This window comes from Polypterus senegalus, chromosome 3 (assembly GCF_016835505.1).
Source record: "Polypterus senegalus isolate Bchr_013 chromosome 3, ASM1683550v1, whole genome shotgun sequence".
Taxonomy (NCBI): domain Eukaryota; kingdom Metazoa; phylum Chordata; class Cladistia; order Polypteriformes; family Polypteridae; genus Polypterus; species Polypterus senegalus.
The window spans coordinates 54,534,494-54,558,886 of NC_053156.1; the positions used below are offsets into that span (position 1 = coordinate 54,534,494).

Here is a 24,393-nt window from a genome sequence, read left to right on the forward strand (position 1 = left end):
CCCACACACGGCATGCAGTGGTCAAGTATTAGTTGATTCTGGAAGCTATGAGTGGATAACAGTGCTAATAGGATGTACAGTGAAGAAACATTTTCACTGTATTTCCCAGTGGGAAAAGTAGCTTGCATTTTGGCCAGAAACTCATCAACGTTACAGAAAAATACAGTATTATTTTTACAAAGGCAAAATTACCTGCTGTGAAGTGTTAAGTTAACTTGAAATATTTTCACCAAGTCTACAACCTTGTATTTGATGTATAAAGATGGTGGTTATCTATCCTGCTTAAAGTATGCAAATAATACTGTATAGATATGATCAACATATGCCTACAGTTCTTGTAGTAAATGTTATCTGGTCTGACCAATTTATTTTGTTTTAGATATTATCCATATAGGATATTTACATGCTATATAAACTCTAAATTGTTAATTTTATGTTTCAACCGAGTCCAAAGAGTTTGCTGGTTAAGGTTATTCTCACTGTTGTTCCAGTTGTATAGTTTCCACTACCTCTACTCGATGCTTCCAGTTTGATACAAATGGAGTGGCAGGTGTATTGATTTATTTTACCCAGTTAATCCGGTAGTTGGTTTTGAGCATGCAACCTTATGGTCTGAAGTAGAGGTCTGCATGGTACCTGATTTTTTTGTCCCCCCTACCCCATCCTACTCCCATCATAGTTTTATTACTGTCCCTACAAAAATTCCATCCCATTTCCTTCTGCTCCTGACAACTTTCTCACACACTTGTCTAAGATTATTCCATTCCGCTCGTGACTGCACTCTTGCTTTCCCTTACAATTGGCACTTGAATCAGGCCAATAGGAATCTTAAAAATCTATACTGTAAGTGGTGTGAGATACGTCTGAACACCACCAGACAGAGACCACATCTTTATAAAAGCACAAATGTTAATTTTCAATACACACAGTCCCACAAAGCACACAGTGCTCCCAGGACCAATCACCCCAAATACGGGCCTTTCTCTCACTGTCCATGGGCCGCCTTTTCCTCTCTCCACGGGAGCTTCATCCTGCTCCCACTCCCGACTCTAGCTCCCTGATTGTAGGGAGATGGCCCCTTTTATTCCCACCCGGATGTGCTCCAGGTACCTGATGACACTCTTCCGGCAGCACTTCCTGGTGGCGGAAGTGCTGCCCTTGCACCTGGAAGCACTCCAGGTGTCCCTGGAAAGATCTTCCATCTTCCCGGGTGTGGCGGAAGTAAATGTTCCCTGGGCTCCATGAGGCTCAGGGCATCCCCTGGCGGTGGCCACAGGCCCCAATGGGCTTGGGTCTCCTTGCTCCTTTCCTGTGGTCCCCTCAAGATCCAGGGCGGTTGCCCCCTCGTGACCCGGGGGACGTTTACGCCACCTCCCGGTCCTTGAAGGCATCCCGGCTGGATCTGTCCCCCAGCCTCCTGTGACAGGGGGAAAAATAAATTGGACAAATTCAAGTAAATCTGTGTATTTTCTTCCTTTATCACAATGTATTCAGTGAATCTATTGCTTTTTTCCATCCTAGAAAAACAATATATAGATAAAAACTGACCAGATATCCTGTTTTTCCTGATGTCATATTTTAAAGTCCTTTTTAAAGACCTAAAATTAGCAGTCTGGCTGACATTTCTAAAATTCCAAAAATTGTCTTGATTTTTAATTAGGTTGTGTAAACAAACAGTAGCCCTACATATTTTGATTAATATATGTACAACAGCTATGTGTAACTTTCATGCAGTGCAGGGTTGTGTGTTTTTCTTTTTTTGGAAAAAAACTTTGGTGACAGCTAGGAGGACTAGGGAGAGCTACATTACTGTTCAACATCATATAACAATACAAAAGGTATCCAGAAACCAAAAGTGCACATCTTTAGACAAGTAAAATAATAATACATATGTTTTTGACTAGTATGCAACTAGTAGGAAGCCTAATTTGCAATTAGGCTAGCTGGCATGAGGAACTTAATCTTGTTATCTTGGAAGAGCACAAAATTGCTTTAAGTGAAGACTGATCATTAGCAGAAATGGCATTTCAAAAGTTTCAGAAAAGAACATTTTTTAAACCAGTGATGACATTTATAATGTACTAGCTGTCCCCCGCATAGTAGTGAAACAGGACAAACTTTTAAAAATCAATAAAATATTAAAAAAAAATAGTATTGATAGCTTTCGTATCTGAGGGCCTCTTGATATACAATATTTTTGGGTTTCCTATCAGGGGCGAGAATATAGCAGGCCAAGCGGAAGGAAGGTACACTCCATCGCCAAACTTTGCCACTGTATCTGATTGCATTCAGCTCTGAAGGGAGACTGTCTCCCGTGTAGGGAGAAGAGCACATGGCCATTATAAAATGCACGCAGCTGTGATTTCTCTGTCAAATGTTACTCTTTAACAGTCTCTAGGTGATGTCTACTAAACAAACAGGTATCGCTAGCTAAGCATTGGGAAGGTACGCTCCAACACATGGTGAGAGGTAAAGAGACTCGAACGGAGGCTGGTGCATGAGTGAGGATGGCCCTGTTTGGTTCTTTATTCCTGAGGTCCTGCCTCCCCCTCCCCTCGGCCCACAGTCTGTCTCTCAGATTTGCGTGAATAGTGAGGTCTTTGTTTCCACTTCAAATATTGTCAGTACACTATAAAAAATAGATGTTTTTATTTTTCCTTTTTTATTATTGAACAGAAATATCAACCATGCAAGTCCCTTAAAAGACTACTAAGTAGATCATATAAAAGACATGTAAAAGAATCTAATCGTTTTATAAGAAACATTAATATAGAACCTTTGTATATCAAAACATGTGTCATGTTTCAATTATATTCCAGCCCTGGTCATCTTTGAAAAACAAAATCAGTCACCCTAACAGACAGATATTCCTACTTTGGCCTGTGGGTCACTATGACTAGAATTTAAAAATGTGCAATTCACACACACAACTTTAAGATCTAGCCCACCACAGCTGAACATGTTGCTAACCCTGAACAAGGAAGGGAAGTTGATACAGATATAAAGAAAGGGGGGAGTAATCACGATTCCTTACAAACTGCTATGCATCTGCACCCCATTTCCATCAATGATTCATAGAAAACCAAAACAAGACACCACTGCATCACAGATTTGTGCACCGTTTTTTTTTTTGTTTTTTTTTTGCTGGCAGCGTGCTCTTTTACAGGGAAGACATAACATTGATGATAAATTAGAACAGCAAAATACCTTTCTACATAAGAATTATCTTTCTTTAACACTCTTATAGGCAGAGTATCTCTAATCCAAAATGCTTTAGAACCAGATATTTTCAGATTTTGGAATAATTGTATATACCTAGTGTAGTATGTTGCAGTATGGAAATGCAGCCAATCCAGATAAATGACAACTCATGTATATAATAATTCTTATCACTGAGCCATTATCATTATGTGCAATTATGTAACAAACACATTAAATCTCAAAAGTAATAAATATGATCTATATAGAGTGTAATTTAGTTAAATTTTAAGAGGGCAAATGCTATGTATTTGTACTGAAGAACTTTTTTGGTTTTCCCCATAAGTTTTTATCAGGTACCTCTTGCCACTTCTCAGGGAACTGGCCAGTGGTTCAGGAATACCTCGGCTAACCTTTACTGAATCATGCCCCCTGTGCTGAAAGTCATTAGCTGATCAAGAAGTCATTACATTCAGTTTTCATATGGTGTGGGTGTACATACATAGAACCGGTTTTTGCCAACATAAAAAGGTAATTTTCAGTGTCCGTTTTTCTTAATGTAATCAGATCAATTTACTGAACTCTACAATAAGGGCACCTAGCAAGAATGAAGCTGCCTTTATTAGACATAAGTAGTAACATTCCATTAATGCAGGAATTCCCTTTCTGCACTCCTGGATTGCCAGTCACGTGTAGTTGCTTTGTGGTACTCTAAACTTCAAGTGACACTCGCATCTCCCACTCCCTCATCTTGCTCTGAAAAAATGAATCCATTTTGAATCTGCACGTTACTCACATCCTCCTTTTGACATAAGCATATTTTCAAACTCTAATCCAAGTAAGGTTTTATTAAAGAGACCCCAATGTGAAATTTTACACTTGTGGCATCATGTCAGTACTAAAGAATTTTCATATTTTGAAGCACTTCGGATTAGGGATTACCCGTATTAAACTTCAGTCCTAAACTGCAAGAAAATTGAGTTGGCTCTCGTGGGAATGCCAACCTCTAGTTTGAAGTCTAGTGTTTTAGCCAGTTTGCCTGCTCTTTGCTTAAACTGTTTCTTTTGGGTGTGTTCTCATGTAGCTTGTATTTTCTCAGGATGTTTTTAGTAATGCTACAGTGTTTTATAACACTTTACAGAAATAGTTATGTTAAATTTAATTGCTGCATCAATGCGGAAAATTTGAAGTGTGCCATTTTAGTTCACTTACAAATAAGATGCAGTAAAGAAATAAAATAAAAAAAACCTGAAATCTGTATCATTTGTGCAGCAACAGCGTAAAGAACGGGAATTGGCAAAGCAGCAGGAGAAAGGTCATCATCAGAGAAGAATTGAGGACATTCGTCGTGAGGAAGATCGCCGACTTGCTGAAAGAGAGCAGGTAATCTACAAAACATTTGAATGAGACTTTTTTTGTGTCGGCTTTTTATTTGCTTTTGAAATATGTTATGTTTAATAAAGAACTAACCAACATGTAGCAATTTATCCTTTGCCACTCTGAGTTGTGTAATTGGCCTTTAGGGTTTTTATATATATATATATATATATATATATATATATATATATATATATATATATATATATATATATATATATATATATATATATATATATATGTATATATATATATATATATATATATATATATATATATATATATATATATATATATATATATATATATATATGTATATATATATATATATATATATATATATATATATATATATATATATGTATGTATATATATATATATATATATATGTATATATATATATATATATATGTATGTATGTATATATATATATATATGTATATATATATATATATATGTATGTATGTATGTATGTATGTATATATGTATGTATATATATATATGTATGTATATATGTATGTATATATGTATATGTATATATATATATATATGTACTGCTCAAAAAAATTAAAGGAACACTTTGAAAACGCATCAGATCTCAATGGGAAAAAGAAATCCTCCTGGATATCTATACTGATGTAGACTGGGTAATGTGTTAGGAACGAAAGGATGCCACATCGTTTGATGGAAATGAAAATGATCAACCTACAGAGCCCTGAATTCAAAGACGCCCCAAAAATCAGAGTGAAAAAATTGTGGCAGGCTAGTCCATTTTGCCAAAATTTAATTGCAGCAACTCAAAATTGTACCCAACACTTTGTATGGCCCCTGTGTTCTTGTATACATGCCTGACAACATCGGTGCATGCTTCTAATGAGATGACAGATGGTGTTGTGGGGGATCTTCTCCCAGATCTGGACCAGGGCATCACTGAGCTCCTGGACAGTCTGAGGGGGTTGTTAATCAGTTTCAGCTGCTGTGGTGTTAATGAAATTAACAACAGATGCACTAGAGGGGCAACAATGAGATGACCCCCAAAACAGGAATGGTTTAACAGGTGGAGGCCACTGACATTTTTCCCTCCTCATCTTTTCTGACTGTTTCTTCACTAGTTTTGCATTTGGCTACAGTCAGTGTCACTACTGGTAGCACGAGGCGATAACTGGACCCTACAGAGGTTGCACAGGTAGTCCAACTTCTCCAGGATGGCACATCAATACGTGTCATTGCCAGAAGGTATGCTGTGTCTCCCTGCACAGTCTCAAGGGCATGGAGGAGATTCTAGGAGACAAGCAGTTACTCTAGGAGAGCTGGAGAGGGCCATAGAAGGTCCATAACCCATCAGCAGGACCAGTATCTGCTCCTTTGGGCAAGGAGGAACAGGATGAGCACTGCCAGAGCCCTACAAAATGACCTCCAGCAGGCCACTGGTGTGAATGTCACTGACCAAACAACCAGAAAGACTTCATGAGGGTGACCCAAGGGCCCCATGTCCTCTAATGGGCCCTGAGCTCACTGCCCAGCAGCATGCATCTCGATTGGCATTCGCCATAGAATACCAGAATTGGCAGATGCACATTATGCTGCCTGTAACATCATTCAGCATGAGCAGTTTGGTGGTGGGTTAATGATTGTCTGGGGAGGCATATCCATGGAGGGTCACACAGACCGCTACAGGCTTGACAAAGGCACCTTGGCTGCCATTAGGTATCAGGAAGAAATCCTTGGACTCATTGTCAGACCCTATGCTGGTACAGTGGCTCCTGGTGCACGATAATTCCTGGCCTCATGTGGTGAGAGTATGCAGGCAGTTCCTGGAGGATGAAGGAATTGATACCATTGACTGGCCACCACACTTTCCTGACCTAAATCCAATAGAACAACTCTGGGACATTATGTTTTGGTCCATCCAATGCCACCAGGTTGCACCTCAGACTGTCCAGGAGCTCAGTGATGCCCTGGTCCAGATCTGGGAGGAGATCCCCCACAACACCATCTGTCATCTCATTAGAAGCATGCACCGATGTTGTCAGGCATGTATACAAGAACACAGGGGCCATACAAAGTGCTGCTGCACAATTTTGAGTTGCTGCAATTAAATTTTGGCAAAATGGACTAGCCTGCCACAATTTTTTCACTCTGATTTTTGGGGCGTCTTTGAATTCAGGGCTCTGTAGGTTGATCATTTTCATTTCCATCAAATGATGTGGCATCCTTTCGTTCCTAACACATTACCCAGTCTATATCAGTATAGATATCCAGGAGGATTTCTTTTTCCCATTGAGATCTGATGTGTTTTCAAAGTGTTCCTTTAATTTTTGAGCAGTTTATATATATATATATATATATATATATATATATATATATATATATATATATATATATATATATATATATATATATATATATATATATATATATATATATATATATATATATATATATAATATATAAAATATTTTGGTTGTTAGCTTCAAAAGATTTTTTTTTTTTTCTCCTTGATGCTGATGGAGTATTTTTTGACACTTATTTGAATATTTTAGGGTTTGTTTGATCTTTTTTTTAAGGCACATATCTTAAATTTATCTTGCACCAGAGAGAGGTTATTTTGGTAGTTTAACTATACATCTGTTGTAGCACAAACTAATAGATGTATTTACCTTCTTCATTCTGTATACTACATTTAATTCCTTCTCTCTGCTATCCGTGTTTTTCTGTCTCCTTCTTTCTGTAGGAATTCATAAGAAATAAGTTGGAGGAGGAACAGAGACAGTTAGAAATCCTCCAACAACAGCTGCTGCAAGAACAGGCTTTGCTGATGGTAATTAGCAGCGGCAGAGACCTTGTGTATTTTCCATTTGTCTGTTTTAGGAGAAACTCTGGTGTTAATCATTCATGCATCTCATTTTTGGATACTTAATGTATATTCTGTAGGGATCGTACAAAATAACAGAAACACAGCATTAAAAAGGTGCTTAAGTTGATGACCCATGGTGTGTCAAAGGCATAAAACAGGCCTAATGGTTAGCACTTTGATATGCAAGTTTTCAAAACGTCATGAAGGTTCCAAAAGTTCAAAAAGGCCATATAGACTGTGCCTAAATCCCAGATTCTTTTATCAATAAAGTAAAAAAATATACTCAAGTGTCATGAGAAATAGTCTCAAAAATGACTGCATATGCCAAGCATGAACAAACTGAAGAGAGAAAGTTATCATAATTTGAGGATTACCCAGATGGATAGATGAAGACTTTATACTTGTCAAGTACTATAAAAGTATAGCCTCAGAAATTACCACAGAATTGAATCGCGATTTCTGTAAGCCATTCTCAATAAAACCTGCACATTATAAGCCAATTTTAGCCAAGGCCAATGAGCAAAGGTATATTAGAAGGATAAAACCTGGCCCCCACTGAGCAATGCCTAAATGTAGTCTTGTCTGAATACTAATCTTTTCCCACTGTTTCCTGTGTCCGTATGTTTCTACATTTGGAGACAGCCAAAGGATGCCTTTAACACAATGTGTGTTACCAATTGTTAAACATGGTGGGGAATGCTTAATTGAATGGGCAACCATCTTACGGAAATCATTAGGTTCAAAGTCATAGTCATTCAACAGCCAAAGAATGAGGCCAGGTATGCCATATGGTACAAAAACTGTTGGTTCATGATCTTCCCCTATTACAGAATGATGACGCCTCCAAACACAAAAGTAGTTACTTCTGTGGCCTCCTTAATCTCCAGATATAAACATCACTGAGCTTTTGTGTTAACTTCTGGAGAGTAGAGTATAGAATGGATTTCTACCTTCCTCGTCCCTTAGGGAGCTGAAGGCTTCTCTTATTTAAAGAAAGCTGGTAAATGCCACTTCACACTGTTCGAACCTTGTGCATGGCAGAATTCCAAAAAAAAAAGTAAGGTAAAGGATTGGACCTTCCTTTTTTGTTACGTGATTAATATGCTGTAAGTTGTTTCTGTTGTATTGTCTGTACCCTGTATATCCTGCCTTTGTTACGTTAAATTGCACTTGTCTTATTATTTAAGCTCTTTTCTCTCCTATGCTTGTAAAAGAACTTTGCATAAGTGGTTTTTGCGTTGTCAGATTGTTTTTTTTCTTTAGAAAATTTGAAACTCAAGTTTGTAGAGACATATTCATGTTTTGATTGTTTTTACTACACACATATAAAGGGATAAGCTGAAATGTTTTTTTTGTTTGTGTTTTTTTTTTTTTTATATAAAGATATGTGGTCCTGTTTTATTTGAAAGCAAGTTACTTTTACCTAAATGATGCTGCTTAATTAATAATTAAGCAGAATTTTACATCTAAAACTACTTGTCTGTCTTTAATACAGAAGGGTAGGTAATGCCTTTTTCCCAGAGCACTCCTTTGTCATTTTTTAAGCCTAGCAGAACAGGTCAGATCTAAGGATTTCACAATACCAGAATTTTACTATTCAGTACCAATCATTCTTGTTCTGGCGCTGCATCCGAGTGTCAGCCTTTCCAGCAGCTCCGTATATGACTTTATCATTTTACCTTTTTATCTCTATTTTTCTCTGTTTCACTGATCACTTCTACCACTTTCTTTTATGTGGAATTGCTCCCTGGACACTTTTTACTATTTTACTACTTGACATGGATTTTTACACTCCGAGAATCGCCTATTCAAGTAGTCAGCTTAAAGCACTGAGAAGAAATGCTTATACCGGTGTGGTTCCTTATTTACCTGACGAGGTAAGAAGACGATATCGGGCCAGCCGAGCGGCGCAAAGATAAAAGATAAGATTAAATCGAGACAACTTGAGAGAAAATGGCGTTATAAACCGTCGGTGCCTTCTGTGATCCTGGGAAATGTAAACTCACTACCAAATAAGATCGACGAACTGGCTGTGCTGGTGAAAAATGTCAGAACCTACAGAGAATGCAGCTTGCTGTGTTTTAGTGAAACATGGCTAACGACTACCATCCCAGATGCTAACGTGGAGCTACCCGGGTTGAGCACAGTTAGAGCAGACAGAGACGCAAGTACCTGCGGAAAGAAGAAAGGAGGAGGTCAGTACAAAGTGGTGCAACTCAGGACATGCAAACGTTAAAATCTCCAATTGCTGCAGGGACATGGAACTGTTGGCCGTAAGTCTGCGCCCCTATTACTTGCCCAGAGAGTTTGGACACGTGATTGTTGTTATTGTTTACATCCCCTCAAGCGAACGCGAGATGGCGAGTGACATCATCCATTCCGCAGTTGCTAAGTTACAAACGCAGCACCCTGAGGCACTTGTGCTAATCGCTGGAGACTTTAACCATGTAACGCTGGACAAAACATTACCTGCCTTCTCCCAGTATGTGGATTGTAACACTCGGGGAAACGGGACTACCTGTATGCAAACATTAAAGACATACAGCGCCACCCGCTGCCTGCGCTTGGGAAAGCAGATCATAACCTGGTTCTGCTTCAGCCTCAATACAAACCAAGAGTGAGGGCTACCTACAACTACACGCTCATTCAGGAAGTGGTCCCTGAGGCAGAGCAGGCTCTGAGAGACTGCTTTGGAACTACAGACTGGGATATATTGCTTGGGTCACATAGTGAGAACATTGAAGAGGCTGTTGAATGCACAACTGATTACATCAACTTCTGTATGGACATTGTAGTTCCAGTAAGAACAGTATGCTGCTATGCTAACAACAAGCCATGGGTTACAAGTGACATCAAGGGCCTTTTGAACCAGAAGAAAAGGGCTTTTAAAGGTGGTGATCAGCATGAGCTCAAGCGCGTGCAGAAGGAACTCCGAGTCCAGCTCAGGGCGGCGAAAGAGCAGTACAGGAGAAAGCTGGAGCAGAAGTTGCAGAACAACAGCATGAAGGAAGTGTGGGATGGGATGAAGATTATCACTGGCTGCAGCTCGAGCGGGTGCCGCCATCGAGACAGACGTGGAGAGAGCAAACCAAATGAACAACTTCTTTAATAGGTTTGATCACAGTAACCCACTCTCACCTCGAGTACTGCATCCTCCAACCATCCTTCTGCTGATACCAGCATAGGTGAGACATCCCCACCCACAATTACAGCAGCCCATGTGAGCAGAGAGCTGAAAAGACTTTGTGCCAGCAAAGCAGCGGGTCCAGATGGTGTATCGCCACGACTGCTGAAGGCATGTGCGTTGGAACTGGGGAGTCCTCTACAGCGCATCTTCAACCTGAGCCTGGAACAGGGAGAGTCCCAAGGCTTTGGAAAACATCTTGTATCACCCCTGTCCCAAAGGTATCACGTCCTAGTGAGCTGAATGACTTCCGCCTGTTGCTCTGACGTCACATCTGATGAAGACCATGGAGCGGCTGCTGCTTCACCACCTGAGGCCACAGGTCCGCCACGCCTCGACCCTCTGCAGTTCGCATACCAGGAGAAGGTGGGAGCGGAGGATGCCATCATCTATATGCTACACGATCCCTCTCCCACCTGGACAGAGGCAGTGGTGCTGTAAGAATTATGTTTTGGACTTCTCTAGCGCCTTCAACACCATCCAACCTCTGCTCCTTAGAGACAAGCTGACTGAGATGGGAGTAGACTCACACCTGGTGGCATGGATTGTGGACTATCTTACAGACAGACCTCAATATGTGCGCCTTGGGAACTGCAGGTCTGACATTGTGTTCAGCAATACAGGGGCGCCGCAGGGACTGTACTTTCTCCGGTCCTGTTCAATCTATATACATCAGACTTCCAATATGACTCGGAGTCCTGCCACGTGCAAAAGTTCGCTGATGACACTGCTATTGTGGGCTGCATCAGGTGTGGGCAGGAGGAGGAGTACAGAAAGTTAATCAAAGACTTTGTTAAATGGTGCACTCAAACCACTTACACCTTAACACCAGCAAGACCAAGGAGCTGGTGGTGGATTTTAGGAGGCCCAGGCCCCTCATGGACCCTGTGATCATCAGAGGTGACTGTGTGCAGAGGGTGCAGACCTATAAATATCTGGGAGTGCAGCTGGATGACAAATTGGACTGGACTGCCAATACTGATGCTCTATGTAAGAAAGGTCAGAGCAGACTATACTTTCTGAGAAGGTTGGCATCCTTCAACATCTGCAGTAAGATGCTGCAGATATTCTACCAGACGGTTGTGGCGAGTGCCCTCTTCTACGCAGTGGTGTGCTGGGGTGGCAGCATAAAGATGAAAGACGCCTCACGCCTGGACAAACTTGTTAAGAAGGCAGGCTCTATTGTAGGAGTAAAGTTGGACAGTTTAACATCTGTGGCAGAGCGACGGGCATTAAGCAAACTCCTGTCAATCATGAAGAATCCACTGCATCCACTGAACAGTGTCATCTCCAGGCAGAGGAGTAGCTTCAGTGACAGACTTTTGTCACTGTCCTGCTCCACTGACAGACTGAGGAGATTGTTCCTCCCCCACACTTTGCGACTCTTCAATTCCACCCGGGGGAGTAAATGCTAACATTAATTTTATTTTTATTTTTTTCATTTTTTCATTTTATTACTATTTAATTTAATATTGTTTCTTTGTATCAGTATACTATTGCTGGATTATGTGAATTTCCCCTTGGGATTAATAAAGTATCTATCTTATCTATCTTATCTATCTATCTAATCTATCATACTAGATACCTTTCGATACCATGGCAAAAACAGAAATCATATGCAATTGCTTTTTTTTAATAGTATCTCTATAGTTAAAATGATTTTGTGCCTTGTTCTATATTAGAATATAAAATAAATGCTGACGCCTTTATCCAAGGTGACTTGCATCATTTGAGGTACAGCTGGTTCAGTTTTTTTTGTGTTGGAGCACACAGAGGTGAAGTGACTTGCTCGTGGTTAGACATTGCCATTAATGGGTTTTGATATCCCTCTGACTGCTCATTACAGTCAGCCTCACTGTAGCCTAGCCACCTTTGCAGGATAAGATGGACAGCCCTGACATATTCTTTCTCCGGCCCCAGACAAGGCAGCTCTGTTCCTAAGGTAATAGTCTTAATTGTATATATAGTAGGGAGCACAACTTGTGTAGTCCATGCTGAGGCAGGGCAACAACTACACTGTAGCTTTATCTTGTGGGACAGGCCTTTTCTTTATCCAATGCATTCCTGCACTAGTTACATTATACGGTTTACTTTAAGTACTGAAGTGAAGTGGATGTGATTCCACTTTTTAACTGCAATAATCACTTTGCAAGCTTTGCATTTTACACTAATTTGTTAAACATTAAATCTTTCATATCCAAAATAATTCCAGACAACTGACTTACCATTATAGCCTTTCTTTGAAACAAGTTAATTCGTAAGAACAGAACTATTCATCATGTTCTTTGCATTAATATGTTTTGACTGGATACATGTGACTGTGACGATGCGGATTCACTCCATGCTCCCATCTGCCTTCTGGAAGCCCTTGAACCCGACACCGTCGGTAATGTCACCGATGAGCTAGGCAGTGAGGCACAAACAAGGGGATGGTGCAAGAAGTCCAGAGTGCTCCGGACTGAGACTTGGGTTCTTTCCCCAGCAGCCGGGGCGCTCACACTGGGGCTAAACCAGCCCAAAGCCTCCACAACGGCCAGTCGTCTTCAATACCGGTCACTCCAGCTCCATGATAGCTCAACTGGAGCGACCGCTTTCTTCAGCCCCACCGATGTGTCGTCCAAACACTCCTCTGCAGGGGCTCACCTCCCAGCTGCCTGCCTTTGCACCATCAAACATCAAGTGTTGATCTGCTTTCTAACTTGCAAATATATGCTTAGTTGTAAGTTGTATTATTAAATGTATTTTTTTAACAAATGTGTACATTAGCATATAAAGATGCATGACATTTTCACATAATAGAGTAAAAATGGCGTTCAACTCTAGCAATATGTGATCAAATACTTGTGCTACTTTTTGTCTATTAACAGTGCTGCATGTATGTTTCTTTAATAGGAGTATAAGCGCAAACAGCTGGAGGAGCAGCGCCAGTCAGAAAGGCTGCAGAGGCAGTTGCAGCAGGAACATCTTTATCTAATTCAATTGCAACAGCAGCAGCAAAAGCAGCAGCAGCAGCAGCAACAACAGCAGCAAGATAAGAAGCAACAGTTGTACCACTACAATAAAAGTATTGATCCCAGCAACAAACCAGCATGGGCAAGAGAGGTAAGAAACTAACATATGTACAGGCAATTTTTGTTTCAGAGGGTGCATAAATTGTGTTTGCAAGAGGTTTTAATGAGAAAACCTCATCCACTTCAGCTCCAGTGATGGCTGATTCATTCTCTGAGTCCCCTGACTCTGCTTTCTCAAAGGAAGGCCTGTCAGTGGTATATAGGTAGTTTTGGTTTTTTACCACCACCCAACTATTTTCCTAGGTAAAGTCAGCAGCATTCTATCTCTGCTATAAACCACATGGGCAAGTACTGCTTCTTCCTCCTGAGTCATCTGACGGTTTCCCGAATAGCTTTGAGGCTTACTGAAAGTCATTTTCTACGGCTTTATCAAACTCCTCCCATACTCGAGTTTTTGCATCCAGAACTGCTATCGGCACTCTCCGCTTGGACTGTTAGTACCTGTCAGCTATCTCTTGAGTCCCAAAAGCTAAACAAGCTCGAAAGACCTTCAGTCTGATGGTTCATTTAACTGGAGTAAAGTCCCAATGCACATGCACATGCATTGAGCTGAGCCAACTTCACAAGGAAATAGATTCCCACCCCTCCCCAGGAGTTGGTTCCAGAGCTTGTGCTATGCACTGAGGTGAGTCTGACAATATCCACAAAGCACATCTTTACCTCCCACATTAGCTTGGGTTACTTCCATGCCAGAGAAGTCACATTTCATGTCTCTAGAATCAGTGTTGGTTGCTAAGGATCGGTTTGCTAAGGCACTTGCCTTCGACTCCCACCCTCATATGGCTCTTCCTGCAGGTGGTATGTCCACTGGAGGAAGGACCCGTGTTGCTCTTTCAAGTTGTGTCTGGATGGGTCACATGGGTAAAGGCCCAACTACCAGGTGCTCATCAACAAGCTTCCCATCCGCCCTAGCTCCAGAACAGGGCCCCAGTTTCCCTTTTTCAGGTAAAATTACTGAGTCCTTGATTTCATTTTTCATAGGGGTCAATGTGAAATGCACTTAGTCTGATCCCACACCTATGACCAATTTTTCTTGGGTAACCATACCAGGGGCAATTGCCCCAGACAAGATAGCTCCCAGGGTCTTGGGGAAAAAAAAAAATAAACAAACCCCTCAACCACAATAAGATAGTGATTCACAAAAGGAAACTCTGTGTTGTGTAACTATAAAATGTGAAAACTTCCAAGGAGGTTAATACTTTTAAATATATGTGTGTGTGTGTATGAAAGTATACAGGTAGACAACTATACTGATGGTGTAATGTAACTTGAGCTGTTTTACAAATTTTTTAGGCATGGGAAAGTTAATGCATTAATTTTTTTGATTAATGTGCCCTATTTAACATGTTAAGAAATATTTTCACATCCAGGGCTGACCATGAGGCAAACCCCTGAAACAGTACTTTGGTCAAGGTGGAATTTTCATGTTTTGTTTTTTTTTTTTTTTAACATTATGAAACAATAATACAAATAAGTGTGTACCTAAATAATTACATGCACATGCAGTACTTGTATTTAAAATTTTATTTGCATTTTAAAATTTTTATGAAATAAGTTTAAAGGTTTAAAATTGTGTGGTTCACAACAATATGCCACATGTCAATAAATAGCACTAAACATTGCTCTTTCGGTAGTTGCAAAGAAAAAATTGCTTTTGTTTTTTTTTTTTTCCAACCCCCCCAACCCCAAAAAGTTCATGTTTCTACAAGAAGATTGTATGAATGTCATTTCACATAACTGCTAAATAAGATATCTGAGTGGCACTAAAACCAATATAAGTCTGTAGTACAGGCATCACGAAATGCTGCATTTATGATCAATCAATCAATCAATCAACATTTATTTATATAGCACATATTCATACAAAAAAAATGTAGCTCAAAGTGCTTTACAAAATGAATAGAAAAATAGAAGACACAATAAAAAATAAACATAAGTCAATATTAATTAACATAGAATAAGAGTAAGGTCCGATGGCCAGGGTGGACAGAAAAAACAAAAAAACACTCCAAAGGCTGGAGAAAAAAATAAAATCTGTAGGGGTTCCAGACCAAGAGACCGCCCAGTCAACTCTGGGCAATCTACCTAACATTAGTCAAACAGTCCTCTTTGTATTTAGGGTTTTCATGGAAGGACCTGTTGTCAAAGAGTTGTCTTTTTTCTGATGACAGTGGAATCTGGCATATATTTAAAGAGGCCCAATAAGGTGTCTGTAATTTGAGAAACAGATTCTAATGTTCTTATGCAATTGTCCATCTCAGCCTTCACCTTTTTTTACTGTACTGTAATGCCCGCCTGCTTATGATTCCAAGGATTAATAAAATAACAGTGGGAGGTCGAGCTTTTAGTTACAGGGCCCCTAAACTGTAGAATGGTCTGCCTGCTACTATAAGAGATACCCCTTCGGTCTCAGCTTTTAAATCCCGGCTTAAGACTCACTACTTCAGTTTAGCATATCCTGCCTAGAGCTGCTGATTAACTGTACAGACTGCATCTCTGTTGTTAGTCCTTAGCACTAAACATAAGTAACATGATATAATTGGATACTAACCCTCACCTATTCTGTCTCTCTTCTTGGAACTCAAAGGTGGCATTTGGTGCTTCGGCCCACCTGCCAAGTTGTTTTGCCTGCCTGTCAATGAATGAGAATGACTGATGACACTCATGCAGCAATTTTTTTTTTGTTATTTCTTGAGCTGTGTGCGTCTATTCTTGTCAATCAAAGGAGAAAGAATCTGTGTGATTGTTACAATGCATAGGTAAAACATGTGGCTGCTGCAGAAGAAATTAACAGAAGTGAAAAAGTGACAGGGAGCATGACTTGTTCCGAATAAAGTAAAGTAGATGCAGAATACTGAACCTTTAAAGATGAATTGACAACCCAGTATATGTTCATTCTTCATATGGGTAGTTCAAAACCAGTTTGTCTTATGTGTTCTAAAATCGTGGCTTTAGTAAAAAGTAGCACTATGAAGTGCCATTGTGTGAAAACACCCATCATTTGTGCAAATACGTGCGTGGCAGTCTGAAGTGAGGGCATGTAAAATAACCGAACTGAGAGTCCTCTACAATGGGTCCACCAGAGTCCTCTCGCATTCATTTATTGCCCAGCAGAATTCAAATGACAGTTCAATTAAAATAGCATAGATTTTGGGGCAACATAAAACTTTTCTGATGGGACAATTGCAAAGAAGTGCACTTTTTAGTTTTATTCAGATGGTTCTGTTTTCTTTTACTTAATGTGAATGTAATAGGCCTACTCGTATTTTTTTTTTATTTATTAAATTGAGTTGTTTTATATGTTATGTTAAAGATAGTTATTTGTATTCCATACAAATACAAGGCCAGTTATATTCAAAGTGTCCACATATTTAAAGTCCTTACTGAAAATAGAAAATAAATATTGTTGAAATGCTGTGGTAATCATACCTTGTTTATTTTTTTTATAGCCATTCAATGACTACATGTATAGAGATATAGAGGGATATATAGGGATCTGAATCATAGCATAAACGTGAGGTAGCTTACAGTTCTGACTACCCTAATATAATGACAAAAGTCAATCAATCAATCAATCAACATTTATTTATATAGCACATATTCATACAAAAAAATGTAACTCAAAGTGCTTTACAAAATGAATAGAAAAATAGAAGACAATAAAAAATAAACATAAGTCAACATTAATTAACATAGAATAAGAGTAAGGTCCGATGGCCAGGGTGGACAGAAAAAACAAAAAAAAACTCCAAAGGCTTGAGAAAAAAAATAAAATCTGTAGGGGTTCCAGACCAAGAGACCGCCCAGTCCCCTCTGGGCAATCTACCTAACATAAATCAAACAGTCCTCTTTGTATTTAGGGTTTTCATGGAAGGACCTGATGATGATGGTCACGTAGACTTCTGGCTTTCAGTCCATCAATGTTGGTGCATCATGATGCTTTGAGTAGGTGGTGGTGGCACAGGCCGCCACCACAAAGAAACCGGAAAAAGAAACAGAAGAGAGAGTAGGGGTCAGTACGGATTTTGGAGCCACTGTGAATAGTTATTATGAAGAATTGAACATACAGAGTATCAGTATTAAGTTAAAGTGAAGTTATAAAAAGGCCATGTTAAAGTAATGTGTTAAAGTCCACGAAATAAAAGTGAAACGATTATCTCTACCCATTATTCTAGTTTGTAGTATCTTTGCTAATTTGTTCAAAGAATACAACATAACCATCCAAGTAATGCATGGTGTAAGTTTTTAAGCGCACTAGCAGCTATGAAGATTTTTTTTTTTTTAGCGTGCCTGGAGCAAAGATGTAGGTAGAGCAGTGTTTTCCAGCCTTTTTTCTCTGGTGGCACACTTTTTATAACCCAAAAAATTCCAAAGCACACAATGTTTCTACCATCCACAAAAACATGAAGTCTTTTTGATGTGCTAAACTGTCCATAGGGGTGGGGCAGGGGTCAGCAAAAAAAGCTGCTTAAGAGATTGCCATTTGCAACTTGTATGTCCACTGGCCCTTGGCTCTGCAAAAGTCACTGGTGAACACGCACGCAGGCAGATTGGCCCCCGACACGTCTCCTGGCTGTTAAAGTTCTCTCTAAGTGCTGTGTCCGCAAAATAGTGATCACAAAGCTGCTTTTATGTCAACTTCTCCATAGAATCCTGTCCTCCTTGGACAGGTCCCCACCAGCTGAGGAGTACACCCCTCTCATGTCTGGACTCAATTGCATTACACTGGTATCTTTATGGTACACCAGTTGAAAAACACCGTTATCAAGTCATTGATGGTGTTGGAACAATTTAGGACAAGTTTTAATGTATGCCCATTTAAGAAATTTGTATTTCAATTAAATCAGTGCATTTAAGGTCAACAGATGTTTTGATCATTTAATTTTTACTTTGACAGGCATGTGTCTAATATGCTATGCCAATCTGAGAATTAATACATTGGCCTCTGTACCTTATTGACATCTTTTTATTGCATTTGCAATTTTTGCTTTAATTTTTGTTGTTGTCATTGACATATTAAAGAGAGGCTTACTGATATGAGCTTAATATTGGCTGCTTTTTTAATACATCATGTTTTTTAATCTTATCATTTTCTTTAATATAACAATTATGTAAGGTTGCATTCTGTAAATCTATTGGCTTTTTCCAATTTGAAGTTGGAGCTGTAGACAGATATGATTCTCGAACACTATCAAGCTGAAGCAAGTTTAAGAAATGATTATTCACTAGTTGTATTTTATTTATTTATTTATTTATTTTTTTTATTTATTTATTAATTTTATTACAATCAATACATAGCAATCAAGTTTTTACAAAAAAGAATTATGCTAAGAACAGATCGATCCCCACCCTTGAGAGAGAGAGCAAGCCAAACGGTGTAAAATTTAAGGCTTTTAAAAATACCTAAATCAACAAATTCTCTGTGCTTTATAAAATCATTTCAAAATATTACTGATTAGATCCTGCCATGTTTTGAAAAAAGTCTGCACAGATCCTCTAACTGAGTATTTGATTTTTTCCAATTTTAAATAATATAACACATCAGTTTCCCACTGACTTAAAAGAGGAGAGTTTGGGTTCTTCCAGTTTATCAGAATAAGTCTGCGTGCCAACAGTGTAGTGAATGCAATCACAATTTGTTTGTCTTTCTCCACTTTAAGACCCTCTGGAAGAACCCCAAACACAGCTGTTAATGGGTTAGGAGGGATTGTGAGTCCAAGACTGTCTAGTCTTGGAAATACTAGTTGTATTTTAAAGTAAGTTACATTTCAGCACAAAAATGTTGCACTGCTCAATTCAAATTCATTTAGCTAGAAAATTACTGAGTAAAGTTTTTCAGAAACTGTTACTAAACTGAGCTCCTGGTGAACTGAACAATGAGAGCATTTTTGAAGTGAAATATATAATATTACTTAAAGAAATCACCCTTGCCTCCCAATCCCAGACCCACCCATAAAAGGCTAATGTTAATAAAGGAATACAATGCTGATTGATCTGAATCTTTGTCTCAGGTAGAGGAACGTTCAAAGCTGAACCGACAGAATTCTCCAAGTACCAAGCCGAAAATGGGCACCACTGTATCGGATCCATCTTTGCAGTCAAGATCAGAATCCATTCAATCTGGGGTTACGCAAGCAGCACAGACTCCACCCATGCAACGCCCTGTAGAGCCACAAGGTGGTCAGAACAAGGTAAATGACTGTGATTAGGAGTCATATGTTGAACCCACAAATGGATAAGCTCTGTAATAGAATAAGGCTCTTTTTTGTTTAACAGTTTGGTTTGGAGAATAGATAAACTTTGAAGCTGTTTGTTATCCTTAAATTCTAGTTGCAGATGGCTCACCTGGTGCCATTAAAGCCATATGGTGCCCCAGTTCCCCGTTCACAGTCACTCCAAGATCAGCCTACGAGGAACCTTGCTGCTTTCCCTACACAAGACCCAGCACCCAGTCCAGTTCATGGTCCCTCTGGTCGACACGCCTCACGTGGAGAGATGGTCCGTCAGAATTCTGACCCAACTTCAGAGATGCCCACTCCTCCACCGAGGCCCTCTGATAATGATAGAAGCCCTTGGGTGAAGATAGGAGATACTGAACAGCCACCAAAGGTAAAATACCAACAACCTGTTAAAATCATGCATATGATCTACCTGCTAAGGTTAAGTATTTTAATTACAGAAATTCAAGAATGGTATGTTCTCTGCCCTCAAAGTTGACATTGTCTGTAACTGCTGTTTCTTTGACTAATTTTTTTTTTTGATTATTTTAGGTTCCACAGCGAACCACCTCCATTGCAACAGCACTTAACACCAGTTTGGCATCTGGCACAAGGCAGGCGGTTAGAGCGAGGTTAGAATTAGATTTTTTAAATTTTTATATCTCACTTTATTTCAGAATTTTAGGACAGTTTTCTTCTTTTTATTATAAATGATCCTAAAATCTGTCTACATTGTCATTATGCATAAGCAATAAAATGTAAACCGCAGTGATTGCAGTGAAAAAAAATTACATGCGGTTATTTTCATTTTAAGTGTTAGGACTCAGTTTGCGAAGATATGCTTATATTTAATTTAAATTGCATTATATGGCCCATAGTCTATTTAAACCCTCCACCCCTTCTCCATAATATTAATAATAGAAAATACCACTAAGTATAAATCAAATGTGTATTATACCTCTAAATAACAGTTGATCCAGCAGCAATACCAGACACAGATGCAAAGTAGGAACTCACATTCATTGTAGGTTGCATATTAGTATGTCTGAGGGTACAATTACAAACGTGAGATTAAATTTATTTCTGACAATTTATTATAGATCACACAGGTGTAGTAAAAGATTTATAATGTTTGAAAAGATTATAAAGCACTACTTGCCTTAAGAGTAAGACAAAAACATTTTTGAGCCAAATGTACCAGATTCCATTGTATTGATGATGAAATGTGGTTTTCTAACATCTTACTAGCAAGTCCCAAAACATTAAGCTAATGCCAAAGCACAGAAAACATTAAGTTTTGGGGAGTCTCTCAAATGCTTAACTGTTGCATTGAGGTTCTCTTCACCCCATATTCTCACATTGTGACAGTTCACCTTACCACTTAGATGAAAAGTTGCTTCATCACTGAACACCAAACGCTGATGAAAATTGTCGTCTTCTGCATTCTCAAGCATAAACTCACAAAATTCCAAGTGTGTCTATCTTCCGGTTTTAGGGCTTGCAAAAATTGTAATTTGTATGGTTTCATCACCAACCGTCACCTCAAGACACGCCAAACAGTCATCTGAGGGAGTGATAATTCTCGGCTGGCACGTCTAATAGACTTGCCTGAGCTGCATTGGAAACTCGCTTGGATTCATTGAATGTTTTCGTCATAAACAACCTTTTTGTTGAAATTGTTGGTACCACGAAGAATGCTTTGAGTTGTTGGAGGTTCAGTGCCAATGAAAATCATGTTGCACAGTTATGACGGATTCACTCTTATTGAAGTAGAGAATGCAAAATGCTTTTTGCTTAGGGGTTGCCATCTCCTCGCAGACTGAAGGAAGCCATCTTCTGGTGACAGTCAGAAACAATAAAAATATGCCACTTCGAAATTGGATAAATCTTTTTGAATCACCCTGTACAAGTTTTCAATTTTGGAAAAAAGATCTCAACATTTTTTTCTTCCCTCCATAATATGTGAATTAAATGTAGCTGATTCTCAGTCTTATGAAATGTATCAATTTTCTTCTACTGCCCTTTTGCCAAGTATGTGAATTTTTTTACACTAAAATATGAAAAACCATCCATAACAATTGCAAAAATAATATATGTGCTATGTCAAAAATCTTGGGCTTATAAAACCTACTAAATCTACTAAAATCTACATGTTTATCCATCCACACTAGAAGAATTCTTAAAGAGTCTTCTGAGCGTTCTGTCAGAGCATTAGTCACAGGTCTTTTGTTGCTTTCAAACAGTCTAATTTATTTCACGATGGATTCTGTATATTTGCTTTTGAAATTTTTTTTTAATGTGGTATAGTCATTACACACACAGGATCTAATAAGAGAGACTCTGCAAGAAGATAGTTTATAATATGTTAGTCTGTATCTCCTATAAAATATATCAATTGTGCAAGTAAGCAACAGTCATGCTGTTTATTGTGTGAAAAATAGCCTAGTTTTATGCATGACAGACTAGACCAACAGTGGATGGGGCACCAGGGGAAACGTTTGTATTCTCTTTTGCTAATGAGATTTATTTTTCTATTCGAGTGCTACTAATCACATACAATATGTTGGTTCTACATTGAAAAATTTGAGCGTCCTCATAATTGCATCAGTGGGTTAAAATAATGACTGTGTAGGATTCAATGGAACACTGAAAATTCTTAAGCATTTCTTAAATTCTATTACTTATGGAATAAATATGACAAAAGGTACTAAAAACAAGCAAGTTTTTAGTCAGTTGATTCTTAATGCTATTATTGTGGAACCATTGAAATTACTGGTTCATGTCAGTGATGTTAAGGTACATAAGAAGTGTTTGCAATGTTTACGTGCTATTTTAGTCAAAATTGCCACACAAATAACTTGAACTAATTGTAATACAACTTCTATTTTAATAAACATATCTTTTTCAATTTTCATGGCCGCCTTCAGCTAATCTGAAAAAGGTTTTCTTTATTTGGAAGAAGCAGAAAATAGAAGAGACAGTTGCATGTTGCCTTATTGTATAAAGGTCGGATTGTATCAAATCTACAGATCAAATCATAATTAATTTTTTGCCATGTGACTTGTCGTTGGTATTTGATTGACACATGCATGGTTGGAACATTATTTTTTGAAGTGGCTAGTGTTCTATTAAGCATGCTTACCTTATTGTTTTATGATTCTCCAGCGTCTCTGCTGACTTGAAGGCAGTTTGAATCAATAAAGTTACAGCATTTCGTTTGTGATATTTCTTCTTTTCCCATTTCTATGTGGGGTCAATGTGCTTGATCAACCTTCTCCAAACAGCTTGGTCCTGTACCTGCTCACCAGTCAAGCCATTTTCCTTCAGATCTTATTTTACTTTATCCATCCATCTCCACTTTGGCCTTCCTTTCTTTCTCTTCCCCTGTACTTCCATTCCTATAGCACTTTTGCTCACACATTCATTGTCTATCCTCATCACATGTCTGTACCACTTCATCCTACTTTCCAGTGCTTTCTTAGGTGTCTCTCCCACTTTTATTGTATCTCTGATTGTCTCATTTCTTGTTCTGTTCTTCTGGTTTTTTTTAATTATAACTTCTCATGAACTCCCTTTACTGCCCATGTCTCACCTCCATACATCTTTGCTGGTCTTGTGACTATTTTAAAAATCTTAGCCTTAATTCTTTGATCATAAGATTAATATAGCTTTTCTATTAATGTTGTTGGTTTCTGAATGCTGAAGCTCATGTTTATTGGAAAATGAGCCATTTTTTGCTTACAGAGCCCTTCACCAAGTTGTTTAGTTTAATCTGATTTTTATAATATTTGTTTATATAGACTAACTTGTATCTCAATCACTTTCCAGTAACCCTGATTTGCGGCGAAATGATGGCTGGGAGCGAGGTGATAGCATTATATCAATTTCCAATTTGCCACAAACTGGATCCCTTGAGCGGCACAGAGTAGGAGGCAAGTGAACACTATATAATGCAATGTTTTATATAGTTCTGTTGGTAAATATTACATCTGTTTTAAGTTCACTTGAATTGACTTTTAATTTATTTAACTATAGCTCCACATGAAATACTGTTGAATTGTTTAATTCAGCAAAGATTAATTAAAGACAGACATGGTGGAAGTGCCAGAAATAAAAAGGTCCCATATTCTAGGGTGTTTTTTTTTACAGCCAGAAACAAAAATATGTAGCATTAAAAATGTTGTTTACTAACACTACTGATCAGTTTTAAAAGAGGCTGAGACCAGTTTATTTCATTAAGGGGATAGTGTACCTCTGCTCAAATACAAATCTAAATATAAAACCTGTAACACTATATCACATTTGAAATGCAGATTTGTACTGCTAAAAGTTAAAACATAGACAGCAGAACATGAGTAAGAAATTGGTCACATCAACAAAATACTCTCTCTTAAAATTTTTTAAATTATGCGTGATTAATGTAAATCCAACTCCTCCTCAAAGTCATACTGTCGGGAGGGCAAAAGGTTGGATGATTAACCTTTTGGA

The 24,393-nt window shown here is 38.6% G+C and overlaps 1 protein-coding gene across 4 annotated transcripts in view; it reads left to right on the forward strand.

Moving 5' to 3' along the window:
* The window catches only part of mink1 (misshapen-like kinase 1), a 232,261-nt gene that overhangs the window by 119,894 nt on the left and 87,974 nt on the right, over nucleotides 1–24,393 (forward strand). For 2 of the 4 annotated variants that reach the window (XM_039747227.1, XM_039747228.1), the window contains exons 12-18: nucleotides 4,471–4,581; nucleotides 7,310–7,396; nucleotides 13,509–13,718; nucleotides 19,699–19,878; nucleotides 20,018–20,296; nucleotides 20,458–20,537; nucleotides 23,734–23,837. In XM_039747227.1, coding sequence (XP_039603161.1) covers nucleotides 4,471–4,581; nucleotides 7,310–7,396; nucleotides 13,509–13,718; nucleotides 19,699–19,878; nucleotides 20,018–20,296; nucleotides 20,458–20,537; nucleotides 23,734–23,837 — 1,051 coding nt within the window. The remainder of the gene's footprint in view (nucleotides 1–4,470; nucleotides 4,582–7,309; nucleotides 7,397–13,508; nucleotides 13,719–19,698; nucleotides 19,879–20,017; nucleotides 20,297–20,457; nucleotides 20,538–23,733; nucleotides 23,838–24,393) is intronic. The other 2 variants (XM_039747229.1, XM_039747230.1) reach the window with 1 other exon arrangement.